Genomic DNA, 20,088 nt, shown 5'->3' with positions numbered 1-20,088 from the left:
CCACTCCCCCACCGCCCCCTTCTGCCGGCCCCACCGCCACTAACTGCTACTAATAATACAGTGTGTTCTGCTACACTCTGCATCTCCTAAAGTGAGTCATCGTATATCAGGGAATGGTGCCACTATGCCATAAATCAAGCTAGTTCATATGCGATTTTCCTCCATAAGGAGAGCCAGAATAGGGGGGTGAAATTACAACCTTCAGTAGGAAAGAAGTCCCTCAGTTTGCTCTGGCTGCTGCAAGAGCCTTTGGGAGTTATTTAGGAAAATTTTAAAGACACACCTGCATGTAGAGGGCCCTCCCTGGGGAGGGACAAGTGCCCGGCCTGTGGCCGGTCACATTGCGTCCAGCGCCCGTGGTGAGGGCCCCCCACTGTCTCAGGGTTCCCCTTCCACCCGCACCGAGTGCACACCTACCCCCATCTTGTTCAGGGCATGTAACTTGGGTCAGTGTGCACTTGTTTCCTGCTGTTTTTAATCACGTGCAATAGCGTCCACACTAGCCTCCTAGTGTACTCAGTTACCTGCCTCCTGGTGCCAGTTGCGGTTTATGTTGTTACTGTTAAATGCACCATTTGAAAAGCAGAGGTTTTGTTGTTGCTTGTGAGTTTTGTGTTACCAAGGCCTTTCTTACTCTAACATTCTATGACTGTGTTTCTAGGTAGAAGTTTGTGAAAGGAATGCAATTTATGTTTTCTTAAGGCACAGAGATGGGACTCCGTAAGAATGAACTGGGTATGATTCACTATAAAGAGCAGGCATGTTTGAAGTCAGATCTGAGTTTGGGTTTTGACTCTGTAATTTGATAGCTCTGTGGTTTTGGCTTAGTTCAGGTTTCCCATTTGTAAAATGGGGATAATAGAGCGCTTGTGAGGATTCAGTGAAATACTGTCCATAACGTCTACACAGCAGCAGGCACAGCTTAGACACTCAACACGTGCTGGTGTCTTCCTTTCTCTTTCAGGTCCAAATGTTTACAGATGGGAGGGACACTGACTCTGGCCACCTGTGTCAGCTTTGCTCTGGTCTATTCGCTCCCTAATTTTTGTTTAAAAATTAGTTTTATTGAGATATATTTCATCTACCATAAACTTCAGCTATTTTTGAAGTGTACAATTCAGTGGTTTTTAATATATTCACAGAACTATGTAACCATCATCACAGTCTAATTTTTAGAACGTGCCAACACCCCAGAAAGAAGCCCTGTACCCACTAGCACCATCCCCATCCCCAGACACCCTGGTTTTGCATGGTCTGCCCCAGCCCTCTTTCCCCTAAGCTCTGTGCAGATTTTGTGGAATGCATGTATTTTGTTAACAGAGCTGCATGTGTTTGGTCTGTGCATCTGCCCTCCTCACTGAAAGTGTTCTCTCTAAGGTCACCATGACCTTCTCATTTCCAGATCAAACCAGTGCTGTGGCCCTTATCTTATTTGCCCCTTCATGGCATTGACACAGTTGGCTGCTTTTTCTTTGTTGCTGCTCTTGTGTGGTTGTTCTATCTCCATCTGCTCAGCTGGTTCATCGTATTTAAACATGGGTGTTCCCAAAGGTTCCCTCTCTAACTTTCTTCTGATGCTAGGCAGGCTTATTCTTTTGTATGTTTGTATGGCATCATGTTTAATGTCTTTAATTCCTGTTACCAATTTGCTCTCCTGCTGGGAACTTATATAGACCCGTTTCTTTACCTCTCTAGCAAATTTGTTTTGCTTTTTAAACTTGTTTTTCTGTATTTAATAACTATTTCTTAGCCTTTATGATTATTTACTTTGTAGGATTTTTTTAGTCATTTGTTAGGCTAATTCCCAGGTGTTCATATTGTTTGTATTTCCTCTTCAATTCCTGTTCCTAGTCCTTTTTTCTAGTCTGTGTAGATATTTGTGTATGATATATATTTTGAGAACTAAATCTTTACCTATCTTAGTTATAAGTATTTTAAATTCTAATTACTTCTCAACAGAAGTAATCTTTTCAGTGATATAATTTTCAAAAATATTCGCCAGGCCCTTACAGAAACACTCCGTGGAGCGCTGCCTCGCATTGCAGTGCAGAACGTCCACTGTGCCCCTTATAAGCAAGGTGAAGGGAAAGCAAGTCAGGAGAGAGTGCCGAATAGAGAGACTGAATAATGACCTTCTCAAGACCTTAAATCCAGGACCTAAAATAAATCTTCGGTTCATGTGGGAAATTGTATTACTCATGCTGCTGCTGCTGCTAAGTCGCTTCAGTCGTGTCCGACTCTGTGCGACCCCATAGACGGCAGCCCACCAGGCTCCCCCGTCCCTGGGATTCTCCAGGCAAGAACACTGGAGTGGGTTCCCATTTCCTTCTCCAATGCACGAAAGTGAAAAGTAAAAGTGAAGTCACTCAGTTGTGTCCGACTCCTAGCTACCCCATGGACTGCAGCCTACCAGGCTCCTCCGTACATGGGATTTTCCAGGCAGGAGTACTGGAGTGGGGTGCCATTGCCTTCTCCGTGTATTACTCATATCCTTAGAGAATAGCTTCTAATTTTAATTGAATTCTATACTTTAATTGAATTTAATTCTATACTTAATTTGTTTGAAATTGTAGATTTTTTAAGAATGCTGTCATTGAATGAAGGACTGCAATCCTGAACACAAGACTGTCGTCTACCCTGCCCCACCTTTTCTAAACTTCTTCCCCCAGTAGGAGAGTCGATGGGGTCTGTGGAATTATGTCAGGGTCTGGGGGTGTGTGCCTGGCCCTCTCCTTCACAGATGCCTGACTCCTCCTGCTCACTCCTCAGACGGCATTCATTATTCATCCTGTGTCTTGTCGAGGTGTCATGTGGAAAAGAGCTGGCACCTTGCAGCATTTCCAGCGTGTATAAGACTTTCTTTAAATGTTTAAACAAGCATGTATCTTGCCCCCTTTGTTTGCCTAAATAAGTCAAAACAAGCCAAGTAACAGTTCTTATTTCTTGGTACTTATGGAAGTTTCCCCAGAACTTAGAAATACCTTCTTTAAGTTTCATAGCGTACCTGTAATTCCCCTGTTGCAGCTTTGCTTTTACAAACCAGGAGATATGTTTTCACCTGCTTCCGTGTCTGTCATAGTAGGTAGTCTGAGCCTTGGCTGAGCTTCCCGCAGCTGGTGAAGCTTCATGTGGATCTCTGCTCCTAGCGGGTGAGGTGCAGTGTTGGCTGCAAGAGCAGAGAGGCCAGCAGTGCTCAGGGTCTGAGGCAGGGCACCGGTGGCATGTGGAGAAAGGTGCTCGTTCCTACTACTGCGGTTCAGCCATCTACCCTGTGAAAAGGGGGATTAACTGGAGCCTCAGGACAGCCCTCACAGGGCAGAGATTACTGTAGTGCTGTATACTGTGTATGTATTTCTGGTACTAATATATTCTAAACACAGCTTCTTACTGAAGTATTCTTTGAGATATACCAAACCCTTGTTTGTGCAGATGCCTTGTTTTAAATTTGCTGCATGGAGTGGTAAGAACTTAGTTTCTGTGTAAATTAAGATCAGAATTATGTACTGCTTGAGGGTACTTCTAGGTGCTTTTTGCATAGAAGCCTTTGCTGTTGTTTAGTTGGGGTACAAACTATTAGTCATTTTTTTTTTCCCTTTCACACCGGCTGGAAACCACCCGCTGTTGTCTTTCTAGATGTCCTGGAGCTTCTCATCGGAGAGCTGCCCTAGAGAAACGAAAAACTAGTAAGACTCAGATGGAGATCGAGAATGAAAATGGAACCACTGTCACAGACCTTCCAGCTGCTTTATCACCCGAAACGGACTGCTCAGGGCGGGCCCTGACATCGGCATCCCTTCCCTCCTGGACGGAGGAGCCCGGCCTGGACAACCCCGCCTTTGAAGAGAGCCCAGCTGGGGACAGTACGTGCCGCCCCCGCCTCTGTTCTCCACCTTGTCTCAAATCAGGCGTTCCTTCCTTCCTTCCCACCTCTCCCCCTGCCCTCCCACATGTGTTGTTTTCCTCTTTAAACAATTAACTTTGAGATATGGTTCACATACCACAGAAGTCACCCTTTTAGGGGTACAGTTCTAACAGCTTGCAGCTTGGAAGCAGGATGTGGAACTTAGCCCGAGAAAGGGGACCTTTCCACTCCCTCTTATATTCAGTCCAAGATTCACTGGTTGTTAAACTGCGTCTTATTGTGTTTGTGTTCAAACGTTTGCTTGTCACTTCTTGACTAAGAAAACAACAATAACAAGAGCAACAAAAATAATGACCCCAGTTAAGTGCCTCTTGTGTCAGGCTCCGTGCCAGACCCTCTCCATCCACTAACTGATCCAAAACCTGTGTCAGTGCCGTGAGGAGGTTGTATCAGGGAGAATCTGGAGAGACTGCTCGGTCAGCATGTGCGGCCAGAGAAGGACTGGGTGTGTCTCTGACGCCGAGGCCACTCCTCTGACTGCTGCGATGCTCTGGTGGTCCCCTCGACTCCCGCCCGCTAGGAAAGCCTATAGTCGTGGCTCCTGGGCATAGCTTGGTGGTTGGCCCTGGGTATTTACTTTTAAATACTTAAATTACTGTTAAATATACTTTTCTTGAAGAAGTTCATACAAATTCAGATTTTGCCTGCCACAGCCATAACCCCTTTTTAAGATGCTCCCTTTCTCAGGGCCTGTGTGACTTCCCTCTCACCCTGTGGTGACCACATACGAGAACTGTCTTTTCTTTATACTGCTGTGCGCTGTTGACATTTGTTCCACCCTCCAGGGGCTTCCTTCATAGCTCAGTTGGTAAATAATCTGCCTGCAATGCAGGATACCCCAGTTCAGTTCCTGGGTCAGGAAGATCTGCTGGAGAAGGGATAGGCTACCCACTCCAATATTCTTGGGCTTCCCTTGTGGCTTAGCTGGTAAAGAATCCACCTGCAATGCGGAAGACCTGGGTTCAATCCCTGGGTTGGGAAGATTCCCTGGAGAAGGGAAAGGCAATCCACTCCAGTATTCTGGCCTTGAGAATTCCATGGACTATACAGTCCATGGGGTCACAAAGAGTCAGACACAAGTGAGTGACTTTCACACGTACCACCCTCCAGACTGTCTCATCAGTTAGGATGAGGTGATGCTCTCTTAATACAACTTTCAGATCTCTGTGTCACCCCTCATGATCTGGTATGTAGCTGGTTGCAATAATTTACTGATCACCTTTAGGAGAAGAAATGTTCAGATAATCTTAGCACACAGATATTGTTTGTCATTCTGTTTTCTTATCCAGTGGTATTGCATAGCTGTTAATGTAATATGACTTCTTTGCCTGAAGATAATCAAGATATAAAATGTTGTTTCTCTTTCCATCTATTTTTCTCTCACTTTTAACTCGGCAGCCACACCACAACCACTTAGCTTACCAGAAGGTGAAATCACCACCATCGAAATCCACCGGTCTAATCCTTTTATTCGGCTAGGAATTAGTATTGTGGGTGGCAACGAAACGCCACTGATTAACATTGTCATCCAGGAAGTCTACCGCGATGGGGTGATCGCCAAAGACGGACGCCTCCTTGCCGGGGACCAGATTCTTCAGGTACTCGTTTTAATTCCTCTGTCACCTTGGCGCTTTCTCGTTCTTACTCATGAGATTAGAACAACATTGTGGTACTGTGGGACCTGCGTTGTATGTAAGTGAGTTTTGCTATTTTTATATGCAAAGTGTGTCAGAATTTGTTTGCAATTTCTCCCCTTTCCCAAGAGCTGGCTCGGGACAGGTGGTGTTTTCTTAGCCTTAAGGCTAAGGGGAGAGGGAGGTGAGGCTTCTGTGTGGGATAAAGTTCCAGCCTGGTGCTGGCTGTCCACCTTCGTCCTTCCAGTTCTGCTTAGCCCTTCTCCCCTCTCCTTATGTGAGCCACTGACCATCTTCATTGCTCCATTCATCACTTGGCACATCAGGACAGTGCACTGTGTAAGTGGACTTGTCTTTTCTGTGTGACCGCAGCCACCCTGATGGAGTGGATGTGGCTCTAACATCCTGCCAGGCATAACCACCTCCTTTATTGAAGTAAACCTGGAACCTCTAGGAATTTCCTCACCCCTAGGTGTATGCTGCCCCTCAGGTATGTTATCCCCACTGTAACACTTGGACCCCAAACCCTTAGCACGGCTGATACAGACGGAACTTTCCAGCAGGGTTTTGTTTAGAAATACTAAGAAGAAACAGGGTACAGGAAGCGTCACAGTCCTGCTTATGTAAACTCAGCTTCTTGACTGTGCAGTGTTTACCAGTAAGCGCACGCTTCACTGCACAGCTGTGATTGCTCTCACCTTATGACATTAGTCTCTAGCTGTACAAGGCTGGCAAAACCTGTGGGTACCTCACCTGTACTCCCAGCCCCGAGGCTGGGTCCGCGGGCTGCCCCCACATCCTGACATGCGGGCGGTTCAGGAAAAGAAAAGAGCCCATCTGCCCTTTTCTGCAGCTCATATATTGTCTTTTTTTGGTCCCATTTTCTCCAACTGCCAGCCATTCTGTTAGTGTACATGGGTTTTTCTGTTTTCTTTTTTGCCAATAGTGATATACTAGCATTAGGTACTCTTTTTCTAAATTTTAAAGGTAAAAATAAATACTTTGTTTTCATTTGCATTTGTTTGAGTACAACTGAGGTTAAATAGTTTTTTAGGCTTTGTTAGCTAATATAGTTGGGCAGTAGACTTTTTACTCCTCTGTTTTAGAGAATTGTGTTAAGTAATACAACTGAATCCTTATAACTCAACATTACAGTTATCTGAAATTATTGACTGTATTTTTTGAAAATTAACTCAAAGCTATATACATTTACACTGTAGAAATTCCAAGGCACTGTTATTTATGGAGGCATAATACTAATAACTCTAGTAATAGTCATCTGAAATCCAGTTTAATGATTCAAACTGGTAACAAAATATGAACACATAACCTGATTAATGAATTCAAAAGGATCTCTGCTACTGTGGGCCTAGACTTCTGCTTGGCCTCTTGACTGTTTGTGCTGGAATCAGTAAGTAAAGCCACACCCCTCACCCACGTGTGGAGTATTAATGGTCACTCAGAAGTGAAATGGCAACCCACTCCAGTACTCTTGCCTGGAAAATCCCATGGACGGAGGAGCCTGGTAGGCTGTAGTCCATGGGGTCGCAGAGTCGGACACAACTGAAGCGACTTAGCAGCAGCAGCAGCAGAAGTGAATACCGGGAAAGGAGGCTTCTTGGAATTTGTTACTATCTGGTTATCTCTATCTTTGTATGAGCTACATAAATAATACAGGGAGCCCAATTTGAAAATACCCGAGAGTTGTGAAGATGGTATATTTATAGAGCAAAGAGCTCCAAGCCTGTGCTTTTATTTTAGCAAACTATTTGCAGTAACAGGTGTGGCTTTGGTTTTCCCACATTAAACACACACCTTCTTCTGCTACATAGGCTCTTTGACTAGGAGACCCATATACCTTCAGGGCCTTTTGTGATGCAGCCTTTTGAGCAGTTGGAAGAAAAAAAATACTGCTGGTATAAATTACATCAGTGTCACAATTAAAGATAATACAACTTTTAAGAGCATTATGAAGAATGAGTGTTCTCAGTTGGAGTTATCATCAATGATTGAGGCATGTTCAGTTTTAAAGGAAAAGAACCACAGCCATGTGTTGATTGAAAGTGAAGTGAAAGTGTGAGTCGCTCAGTTATGTCCGACTCTTTGTGACTCCATGGACTATAGCCCGCCTGGCTCCTCTGTCCATGGGGTTCTCCAGAAAGAATACTGGAATGGGTTGCCATTACCTTCTCCAGGGGATCTTCCCGACCCAGGGATGGAACCCGGGTCTCTTGTACTACAGGCAGAGTCTTTACTGTCTGAGCCACCAGGGAAGCCCCATGTGTCGATTACACTGGTATAAAGCACATTTAACCAAAATGGTAGAGTTTACTCTTCTGGCACTGCTTTTACAAAGCCTAGAAACAATAATTTATTTGGTCTCTTCTTTCTCTGCATTTTTCCAGCAACCACACATTCATGAGGGAAAACTTTTTTCCCTTGTGGGATATTCCACACCTACTGCTCAAGGCTAGTTACGAGGCTGTATGCTTTCGCATGGCTACGACTGGGTTTTGGCCAGAGTCATGTGATATCTGAATGCAAGAAAGACAAATACGAGCTGAGAGCTAGGTCGCTCTTAGCTGAATAGACAGAAAGAATGGTTTTTGATTCATGGATCCATGGCCGACTAGTCTTTTTAGACACTGCTTTAATTATGTACTTGATCCCGTGTTATAAAGTGTTCTTATTGAGGGCTTGGGTAGCTACCAAATGCACAAAAGGCTCAGATTTGAGAGAACAGCAAGTTTGTGTATGATACCTATGAATTTGAAGTTTTAAAGACATCAACAGGCCAAAATAAACAACATTTCAAGGTAGTAGTGTTCAGAACTATCAACCCTAGATTAACAGGAAGTGGGGAGGCCTCGCTTCATGTAGATTAACATGAAAAAAATGTAAGGAGTTCAGGTGATCACACCTACCTCAGCCAGAGCCTTATCCCCCTCACTGTTGCATTGGGTTGGGAACAGCTCTCACTGTGAAAAATACAAGAGCTAATCTCCTCCCATTGGGTAAACAACTGGAGCTGAGTGTATTTTCTTAGTGATGTTACATGTCCAAGGATCAGTCACTGTACTTATTTCAGAGTTACAAAGTTTAATAAGTGTTCTGTGAGTACTAAATTATGCTTATGTTTGTTAGATACATTACACTTGTGAGCCAAAGAATTAGAGTGAAATTATGATTATCTGCTTTAAAGTAAAAGTCACTCATCTGAAATGAGATATATTTGGAATGCATCAGTTTCCTTAAGTTTATTTTCTCTAACTTAAGTGGATTTCATTTGATCAAGCAAACTTGTAATCCAGTAGACCTTCCGTTTCTGTTCCACTAGAGCTAGTCTTTCATCACCCCTTGCCATACCTGATGTTGACTAGTTAGGCTCATCCTGACTCGGTGGAGTGGATAGTGGTAAACACATTTTACACATGAGACACTCAAACAAGCTCTGAAATCCACCACAGGTTATCCAGCTATCATTAAAGGCTGTGATCTGAACTACCAATCTCTATATACTGCTCTTCATTTTAAGTTAATTTTAGGAAGTCTGTCTTTTAGAATGTCTTTGTAAAGCGTTCTTTGTAAATAATGACTGTATATGTTTTTCACAAGGTTGGTCTCCTTTGGAAATGTTGCACATTTCCACAACTTGGCAAAATGAGAGTTGTCCTAATGCTTTCTTTCCAGGTCAACAACTACAACATCAGCAGTGTGTCACACAACTATGCCCGGGCCGTGCTGTCGCAGCCTTGCAGCACTCTGCAGCTCACCGTGCTTCGCGAGAGGCGCTTCGGAAGCCGTGCGCACGGCCACCCCGAGGGCAGCTCGCCCCGGGAGGAGGTCTTCCCAGTGGTGCTGCACAAGCGGGACTCTGCTGAGCAGCTAGGCATCAAACTCGTGCGCAGAACCGACGAACCGGGCGTCTTCATCCTTGACCTGTTGGAAGGCGGGCTGGCGGCCCAGGATGGCCGGCTGAGCAGCAACGACCGGGTGCTAGCTATCAATGGCCACGACCTGAAGCACGGGACGCCTGAGCTGGCTGCCCAGATCATCCAGGTGAGCCCTGCCCGTGCCTACTGCGCTTGCCTAGTCTCCCCTCGGAGTTCAGTGCGCGTTCTCACCAGCAGGTAACAGCGATCGGTCTGGGGTGGTGCGACGTCACCTCACCATCCAGCCGGGCCACCTAAATTCTTCCACACTGTCTAATCCATGCTAGTCCTGCCTCTTCCCAGCTGATCTGCACCCCCGTGACCTTCTAGGTGGGCTGTTTCTAAAGGCCCTTTGGTGTCAGGTGGCCGGTGGTGGTGTCCACACTTCACATGTGGACTTGTGGGAGCAGCAAGACCCCAGGGGCTGTAGTCACCGAGGGTGCGACTCACCTGGTGTCTCCACTCCCCTGCACTTCTCAGTCCATAAAAATAGGGGAAGGTAACTTACTCTTCAGAGTATCTCTATAGTGTCTTTTTTTTTTTAATATAATATTTTCTGGAAGTAGGTTGTCATTATTAGAGAAAAGAAATGTGTTTTCATTAACAGCATCAAAACAGATGAGTTAAAAACCAGAGATCTTTAGGTTCTAGGATGCCATGGCATCTAAGGGGGAGTGGGGAGATGGGGGGCTTCCCACAGCCTTACAGGAAGGTAAAGCAAAATGGGTTTTTTTAAGCAGGCAGAACACATATTGCAGTGGAAACCAAGCGTCCGTTAATTGAATATCTGAAATTAAGGTAGGTTGATAGTCATGAAATATGTGTATGTACATAGAATTAAATAACAGTGAGGTTTTAAGACTAAGAGAAAGTTTCACTTCCCCTTTAACCTACTCCATTTTTTTTTTTTTTTTCACTTTTTGGTTAAATGTAGCCTTCAGGAAACATGCTCACAGCCATACTGCACTGACAGGAGGTTCAGGCATTGGTCTTGTTTCATAGACGTCAAGCTTAAAGAAATCGAATGCCTTGACATTCCCTCACATCAGAGGCAGCACTCAGGGCACCAGGGGCTATACCTGTGGGTCGCATCAGCTGCTGCCCTGCTAAGAACAGTTTATCTTGTGTGTGGGGGGGTAGTTAACCCAGTTTGGAAATTTGTTAAAGGAAATGAGTGAGTTGGATATGCTTTTTGAAGTGAGAAGTCAGTTCAGTGAGATAGCCAGGAAGAGAGCAATATATATTGACTGTGTCTCAGGCAGTGTTCTAAATTTCTAACCAAAATGTGGAAAATATAGTTACACAGGTAGAAAACACACTTAAAGTTTTTCATCAGTAATACATTTATTTGGATTTTTATAATTTAAATAGTTACATCATAATTTGTGTTGTGATTTTTTTCCCCAAGGCATAGAAAACTCAAGTTGCTCAATTTAAGTTTCTTTTTGAGAAAAATGAATGGGTTAGATCCCTGGGTTGGCAAGATCCCCTGGAGAATTCCATGGGCAGAGGAGCCTGGCAGGCTACAGTTCGTGTGGTCACAAAGAGTCAGCCACAACTGAGCAACTTTCACTTCCAATCATCTTATTGAGGATTGTAAAAATAACATAGATTCTGTGTCTAAAGTGGAAATAAAATACCGAAGATAAAATATTGAAAATATGTTAAAATTGACTTTGCACTAAACACTGCAAGCAATGTCAACATTGTTTGGAGAACATCCTTACAAACTCCTGAGTGTATATGTCCACAGAGTTCTGAATTCGCAGCTTTGTGTCTGCAGTATGTTGTGAACATCCTAACTATGAAAGTAAGTGTAGAACTATGTCCTGATCTTCACCAGCTGATTGACTCAGTCATCTCCTGTTGACAGACTTGCATGTTTTGTTTTCATTTTAAAAGAGAGTTACCCTTCAAGAAGTCCTGGGGAGGGAGAACACCTCCTTGGGGAGGTGGACTGCTCTGCCTGGGTTGTTGGGGAGGGGGTTCTGGGGTGGGTCTGTCCAAGAGCTGTGTGTGTATTTTTGCGGCAGACACCTTGAACCATAAGCTCACAAGACCAGCTCCCTTCCTCCTGCCACCAGGCACTTGCAGCCACCCCAGGCAAGGCGCTGGCGTAGTGATGGGAAGTACCTGTGCTCTGTGAAATGAGAAACATCGGTAATGACTGGTGGCTGTGTCTGTATTTCCTCCAGGCCAGCGGGGAGAGGGTGAGTTTAACAATTGCCAGACCAGGGAAACCCCAGCCTGGAAGCACCGTCCGAGAGGCAGGAACTCAGAGCAGCAGCCAGCACCACACACAGACGCTGCCTTACAATAGACCCAGCTCGCATAAGGTGAGGCGCCTGCTCATGGTTCTGAATTCATCCACCCTCCAAGGATAAGTCATTACAAGCTGGTGAGACTTTAATGAGGGCTGTGCACTCCTGGAGAAGGTGCACAGAAGTGTTTGTGCAGTGTGTGCATCCTGCCACTTTGGAGAGTGCCTGTCTCAGCCCCTCAGTCAGTAGTTTCTTGGTGGGGAAGGCCTCCTGCCAGGTGATTAATGAGAAGTAATTGTCCAGAAAAATCTTTGGTTTGTTTAGTTCTGTTTGAAAGTGGGACTTAACTTGCTCATTTAAATGTAAAGTTTACATAATTGAAAAGGCATAATGAAGACAATGATTGACAGCCTGTACTTAGCAACTATAGGTAGCTTGCCTAAAACAGAATTAGACATGTGAATATTAAACACATAACTCATAAATTTTGACAGCTACATGTATAGCATATAATTTTATCTTCTAGAATAGGAAGACTACCCTAAATCTTTTTAAAATTCTTGTATGTTTTATCCCTGCTTCTTCAGTATTTCACTGGTTTTGTAACATATTCCAAGGTCTTTTACTTGTGCTGAGAATTTTGATACTGTCTCACTTAAGTTGCAGAAATTTAAAGAGGGTTTGTAGTTCCTTCTTGCTAAATGAGCTTCCACAGTCAATCTCTTTAAGTAAAATTAAATTTCTTTATTAAACAAAAACATCTGTTGGTCTGCTTAAAACCACAGGAAGTTCCCTGTGTGTTCAAATGACTTCTTAGTGTAAGGAGAGTATTTGAGAGAATACTTACCTTTGGAATGTCACAGGGACCCTGAGAAAAGCACCCCTTAACAGCAGAAGTATTTTTGGCCTGTCAGGTGTATCCTGGTTTCCTAGCTTAAGTACAGACTTGTCACTGGTTTCTGGTTTAGTTAATACTTGTAAGAAATTGTACCCACAGGCTCGTTCTCATTTCTGAACTGAAATTGAAGTATATGAAGGAAACCTGTAATTTCGCCTTCATGGTGATGACCATGAAAAAGGACTTACTGTTTTTAATAGGAATTTCAAATAGTTGTTTCATACGGCTGGTCCTTGCTTTATGCATATAATGTATATTCCTAAAAAATCATAAGACAAAAATAGATTACTGAATCTGTTTTTGAATTTTATATCATTGAATTTTACAGTAATTTGAGATATGAGTGTATGTACATAATTTTAAGACACGTAAAAAACTGTACTTGGTCGTTCCAACATTCGTATAGAAAACTCTGCTTATTTTATTTGGGGCAAATATTTTTTTTTCTTAACTCTCCTGCTAAATCTTGTTGTCTTTAATGTTATATGACAACTGACTGACGCATTTGAAAAGACCCTGATGCTGAGAAAAACTGAAGGCGAGAGGAGAAGGGGATGACAGAGGATGAGATGGTTGGATGGCATCACCAACTCAATGGACAAGAGTTTGAGTAAATTCCAGGAGTTGGTGATGGACAGGGAGGCCTGGAGTGCTGTGGTCTGTGGGGTCGCAGAGTCAGACATGACTGAGCAACTGAACTGAACTTACATGACAACATTTTAAATGGAATAAGTTTAGCATTACTGTGTACTCTGCAAATCTGATTGGTTAGAACAACCATATGAAGTATACTTTTAAGTGTTAGCTATTTACTACTAAAATACTGCATTTGTTATATAAAATCCTGATTTGGAAAAAGGGTCTCCTAGGGAAAACAAACACAAATTCACCCAAAAAAAACCCGTTCAGATGATTATAATCATTGTAAAAATCACAGCATACATGAGCCTGCTACTAGGCCTCTAGCTGCTTAGATAAACATTTGTATGATTTATAACTTTAACTGAAGTATACTGAGTATAATCTTTAAAGTTTGGTTTGGTTCCATTCCCAAGGAGAAATTGTATATCTGAGCCCTCTAGACAACTAAAACAACTAATTGATTAAATACCTGAAAGCCAAAATTGCTTGTAAATATACTCAAGACTACTGAATTTACAGGAGTTGTCTTAACAAAGTGGGTTTTGTCCATTTTTGAAGGATACTAAGATAGATTTCATACCTTTAAACAGGCTTAAGACATTTCCAAGTTTTCTATTAGGTCATAACATTTTCTAGGAGTGCTAGCCAGTTCTTGCAAGTAGCTCCCTTAAATAAAATTTCAAGAGTTATATGTGTTCTAGGATCAGAGAAAGGGAGATGGGCCTGCAGTTTTAGGGGCTGGATTAACAGATAGGTACATGTCAGTGCTTTCAAATCATGTCAATAAAGGAGTGCTACAGTTTTGTAACCATAAACTCATATTTCTATTGTTGATATTGTTAATAATGTTAATTCTTACCTGCATTTTCTCATAGTTGCTAAATGTTGGAAACCTTCTTATGTTAGCTTTCCCTGTGGGATAGTAGTGGTGTGGTGTGGTGTGGGCACACACAAACATATGTATACGGAGTGCATCATATTATGTGCACATGTTCAAATATTTGCATCTGCTCAAATCCCTGTGCAGAGACTTAAAGAGCTGTATGATTTGGGACAAGTTACAAGAGCTGAGCTGTTTCCTCATCTATAAAAGTGGGGTGGGGGGGCAACAGTACACTTACTTTGAAGACCACAGTGAAGATTAAATTAAATAATGTATATAGCGCTTCCCTGGTGGCTCAGTGGTAAAGAATCCGCCTGCTAATGCAGGAGAGACGGGTTTGATCCCTGATCTGAGAAGATCCCATGTGCCACTAAGCCCATGCACCACAACTGTTGAGCCTGTGCTCTAGGGCCTGTGCCCTGCAACAAGAGAAACCACCACAATGAGAAGCTCCTGCACCATAATGAAGAGTAGCCTCCACTTGCCACAACTAAAGAAAAGCCTGTGTAGCAATGAAGACCCAGCACAGCCAAAAACAAGTAAACTTAAACAATAATGCATAAAATCCATGAGCTTTGCACACAGTAAGTCTTCAATATTGTTTTAATATTCCTGTTATATATATGTACCTTGATTTTATTGAATTCTATTTTCAAAAGAAAATTGGTTATCAAGAGTATCTCAGTAATAAGTAACAGTAACAGATGTCAATAAAAATAGCTTTTCCTTGAGAATATAGTTCGTTGGGGATTTATTTCCCTGTCATTAACTTCAAAAATTCAATTATTTTATATCCTTTTAGTTTTTCATAAAAGGTTTGAAGGTATATTTGCATCTGCTTCATGACTGAGTGCTCTGATAACCTTTGTTAGTCAGAATCAGAAGATAAGTATGTAGCTTTTTTGGTTTTGGCAGTTAGTAAAATCCACACTTTAATACTACTGTCAACTTTTCTCTCAAAGAATATAAGAGAAAAATGGAAGTAAAATTAATTGGCTTCTCTTCAGGATCTTAAAATTCAAGTTCATTATTTACTTTTGTAGATTGATCCGACCTGGGAGCTCATGGTAACTATATATAAATGATGACCTTGTTTTACTTGGACTTGCCTGTGTCAGCAGCCCTGAGTGTTTCAGTTCCATGTACAGTCATGTGAAGAGACAGTAGTCCAGAGTTTGCCATTGTGATCCACAGGGTTCCTGTGCCTGTGAAGAAGAGTGTATTAAATTTCAATGCTATAGTGATTTTTTTTAATGTCTTTATAATTGCCACATAAATTTTTACTTCAGCTGTCTTTACTTTGCCTATATATATTATTTATTATCCAGTAAGTTTTTCCTCTCACATTTAGGATCTTGCCCAGTGTGTAACATGCCAAGAAAAACACATTACTATAAAGAAAGAACCACATGAGTCCCTTGGGATGACAGTAGCTGGAGGCCGAGGAAGTAAGAGTGGGGAACTGCCCATCTTTGTGACCAGTGTGCCACCTCATGGCTGCCTTGCACGTGATGGCAGAATCAAGAGAGGTAAGCTAGGGGCTTGGACAGTTTCACCACATCTCTCAAACTCAGCTTGCATTCTTACAAATAAAGTATATCTAACAAAGGTTTCTGTTAAGCATAGCTTCTTAAAATATCCCTTGCATCAAGAATCTCTGGCCTCCAGGATCTAATGCCTGATGATCTGAGATGGAACTGATGTAATAATAGAAATAAAGTGCATAATAAATGTAATGTGCTTGAATCATCCCAAACCATCCCCCGCCCCCAGTCCCAGTGGAAAAACTGTCTTGCGTGAAACTGGTCCCTGGTGCCAGAAAGACTGGGGACCACTGCTTTACGTATGGAAGCATAAGGCCTCTATAAGGTTAGAAAAATTCCTAATGTAAAGGGAAATTGCTGGAGCTTAATAATGGTTCTGTTACTTTCTAACAGTTACTTAGACTGTTGGGTTACTTTATGTTGGAAAAGATCCTCTAAGAGATTTATGTTCCCAGCATTAGGGCAGACTAGATACTTGGAAAGATTATCTCTCTTGATTTTACTGCCAGCAGAAATACACTTGCTGACTATCAAAGTGTCTGAGTGGGAGGAAGCTCACAGAAGAGGTCGAGCAGAAGATAAACTTAATAAAAAGGTAGTGGTTTTAGGGATTAATTCATTCACAATTTCACAACCCCTATCAATACTACTAAAGAAGGAAATGGCAACCCACTCCAATATTCTTGCCTGGAAAATCCCATTGACAGAAGGAGCCTATAGTCCATGAGGGTCACAAGATTTCAACATGACTTAGCAACTAAACAACAGTCAATACTATATAATTTGTATGGGGGGTAGTAGTTGTAAAAATAGCATTCTCAATATATTTGGTTTGTTTCATATGGAAAAGTAAATCTTAAAAGCTATTTTCCAAAAGTGAAGTTGGAGCCCTACCTTACACCATATATAAAAATTAACTGATCCAAGACCTAAATGTAAGAGGTGAAACTTTTAGAAGAAAACCATCAGGATGGGGAACACATGTATACTAATTAAATAAAAAAATAAAAAAGAAAACCAAATGTAAATCCTCATGGCTTTGATTAGGCAGTAGATTAACAATGGTTATCTTAGATATGATACCAAAAACACAAGCAGTAAAAACAAAAACAGTAGAAAAGATCAATGAAACTAAAAGCTTGTTCTTTGAAAATATGAACAAAATTGATAAACTTTTTTCCAGGCTCAGCAGGAAAAAATGGAGAGGGCCTAAATCAGTAAAATTAGAAATGAGAAAGAAGTTAACAGCCAACACCACAGATATACAAATACAAAGGACTTTAGAGACTACACTAGCAACTATAAGCCAATACAATGGACAATCTAGGAGAAATGGACAAATTTTTAAGAGAAGTACAATTTCCTAAGACTGAAACAGGATGATATAGAAAATATGAACAGACTGATTACAGGTACTGAAATTGAATGTCAGAAAAAAAACTCCCAATAAATAAGTCTGTTACCAAGACTTTAGACAAGAGTTAGCACCTGTTCTTCAGAAATTATTACAAATAACTGCAGAGGAAGAAACACTCCCAAACTCAGTGTAGCCATTGTCACCCTGATACTAAAACCAGACAAAAATACCACAAAAAAATAAAAATTAAAGACCAGTACCACTAATGAACATAGACTCAAAAGTCCTCAACAACATATTAGCAAATTGAACCCAACAATACATTTAAAGAATCATATACCATGATCAAGTGAGATTTATCCCAGGGGTACAAGGATTTTTCAATATCTGCAAATCAGGTTGATAAACATTAACAAATCGAAGGATAGAAACTATATGATTATTTCAGTAAATGTAGAACAAGCTTTTGACAAAATGCAACACCCATTTATGATAAAAAAAACTTTCCAGAAAATGAGCATAGAGGGAACCTACCTCAACATAATAAAGACCATGTGTGACAGACCCAGAGCTAACAAATTCAGTGGTGAAAAGCTGGAAGCATTCTGTCTAAAACTAGGAACAAGACATGGTTGTCCACTCTTACCATTTTTATTGAATATAGTTTTGAAAGTCCAGGCTACAACAGTCTGATAGAAGGACTCTAAATTGGAAAAAAAGTAAAACTGTCACTTTTTGCAGATGACATATTAATATTTAGAAAGTCCAAAACATGCTACCAGAAAACTACTGGAGTAGTTTTCAGTGAATTCAGTAAAGTAGCAGGATACAAAATTAGTGCACAGAAATCTGTTGCAATTCTATACACTAACAATGAAAGATAAAAAAAGAATAAAATACCCAAGAATAAACCTACCTAACAAGTTTCCCTGGTAGCTCAGACAGTAAAGAATCTTCCTGCAATGCAGGAGGCCAGGATTCAATCCCTGGGTTGGGAATATCCCCTAGAAAAGGAAATGGCAACCCACTCCACTATTCTTGCTTGGGAAATCACATGGACAGAGAAGGTTGGCACACTACAGTCCGTGGGATGATAAAGAGTCAGACACGACTGAGTGAATAACACTTTCACTGTTCAAGGAGTCAAAACACCTGTACTCTAAAAGCTATAAGATGCTGATGACAGAAATAAAAAATGAGACAGATAGAGAGATGGATACCATGTTCTTTGATTGGAAGAATCAGTATTGTCAAAAGGAGTTTGTTTATTTTCAGATTCAGTGCAATTCCTATCAGATTACCAATGGCATTTTTCACAGAACTAGAAAAAAAACTAAAAGTTTGGAAACACAAAATATCTGAAATAGCTAAAGCAACCTTGAGAAAAAAGCAGAGCTGGAGGAATCAGGCTGCCTGAACTCAGACTATACTACAAAGGTACAGTAATCAAAACAGTATGACACTGGCACAGAAGAGAAATATATCAATGAAACAGGACAGCCCAGAAATAAATGCTATAGTCAATTAATTACACACCTATAGTCAGTTACAAAGGAGGGAAAAATATACACTGGAGAAAAGACAGTCTCATCAGTAAGTGGTACTTGGAAAACTGGACAGCTACATGTAAAAGAATGAATTGAGAACTTTCTCTAACACCATATATAGAAATAAACTCAAAATGAGTTAAAGACTAAATGTAAGACTGGATACTATAAAACTCCTAGAGGAAAACATAGGCAGAACACTGATGAAAACTGAAGCAATGTCTGGATCCATCTCCTGCAGTAATGGTAATAAAGACAATTGAGATCTAATTAAACTTAAAAGATCTGCACACCAAAGGAAACCATAAACGAAACAGAAAGACTACCTACAGAATGGGAGGAAATATTTGCAAACGATGCAGCCAACAAGGGGTTAATCTCCAAAATATACAAACAGCTCAGATATCAAAAACTAAACAACAAAACGATCAAAAAACAGGCAGATGATAATCTAAACATATTTCTCCAAAGAAGACATTAGATGACCAAAAGGCATGTGAAAAGATGCTCAAGATCTATGTATTTATATATATATATATATAAAACTGAATCACTGCTGTACACCTGAAACTAACATGACATTGTAAATCAACTAAAAATCTAAAACAGTAAACTGAACTTTATCAAAATCACAGATTTTTGTGCTGCAAAGGATACATCATTAAAGGGAAAAAACAACCCACAGAATCGGAGAAAATATCTATAAATTATGTATCTGATGAAGGGCTTGTATCTAGAGTACTTATAGAACCTTTATAACTCAATAATAAGAGATAAACCAATATTAAAATGGGTAAAGGATCTGAATAGTCATTACTCCCAAGAAGATACACAAATGGCCAATAATCATTTGAAAAGATGCTCAGTGACACTAGTTATTAGGGAAATGCAAATTCATCACTAGGATGAATATAGTTTAAAAAGACAATAACAAACATTGGCAAGGATGTAGAGAAACTGACTTATAATTTGCCAGCAAGAATACAGAATGGTACGATTGTTTTGTAAAACAGTTTAGCAGTTCTTTCAAAAGTTAAACAGTTCTCATATGACCCAGCAATTCCATTCCTAGAAAAATGAAAACATATGTTCACAAAAAACTTGTACATGAAGGTTTATAGCAGTACTTTCCATAATAGCCAAAAAGTAAAAACATCCCAAATGTCCATTTACTAGTGAATGGATGAAGAGAATGTGATTCATGCATACAATGGAATATTAATTAGCCATAAAAAAGAATGATGTATTCCCACATTCTACTGTACAGTAGAAATGAATCTTGGAAACATGCTAAGTAAAAGAAGCCAGTCACAAAAGACTATATGATTCCATATATATGAAATATCCAAATTATATTTATATGTCTATATATCTATCTTTAGAGATAGAAAATAGATTAGTAGTTGTTTAAGATTAGTGGTATAGGGTTTTGGAGGTGGTAATAAAAATGTTCTAAAAATGACATGTG

The 20,088-nt window shown here is 40.9% G+C and overlaps 1 protein-coding gene across 1 annotated transcript in view; it reads left to right on the top strand.

Moving 5' to 3' along the window:
* The window catches only part of LNX2 (ligand of numb-protein X 2), a 40,060-nt gene that overhangs the window by 6,216 nt on the left and 13,756 nt on the right, over positions 1 to 20,088 (top strand). Inside the window, exons 2-6 of the mRNA XM_010851216.1 lie at positions 3,634 to 3,860; positions 5,321 to 5,520; positions 9,247 to 9,615; positions 11,684 to 11,824; positions 15,524 to 15,701. Coding sequence (XP_010849518.1) covers positions 3,634 to 3,860; positions 5,321 to 5,520; positions 9,247 to 9,615; positions 11,684 to 11,824; positions 15,524 to 15,701 — 1,115 coding nt within the window. The remainder of the gene's footprint in view (positions 1 to 3,633; positions 3,861 to 5,320; positions 5,521 to 9,246; positions 9,616 to 11,683; positions 11,825 to 15,523; positions 15,702 to 20,088) is intronic.

Source organism: Bison bison, unplaced genomic scaffold (genome assembly GCF_000754665.1).
Source record: "Bison bison bison isolate TAMUID 2011002044 unplaced genomic scaffold, Bison_UMD1.0 scf7180017864299, whole genome shotgun sequence".
NCBI classification, from domain to species: domain Eukaryota; kingdom Metazoa; phylum Chordata; class Mammalia; order Artiodactyla; family Bovidae; genus Bison; species Bison bison.
This window is presented reverse-complemented; position numbering and strand designations above follow the sequence as displayed.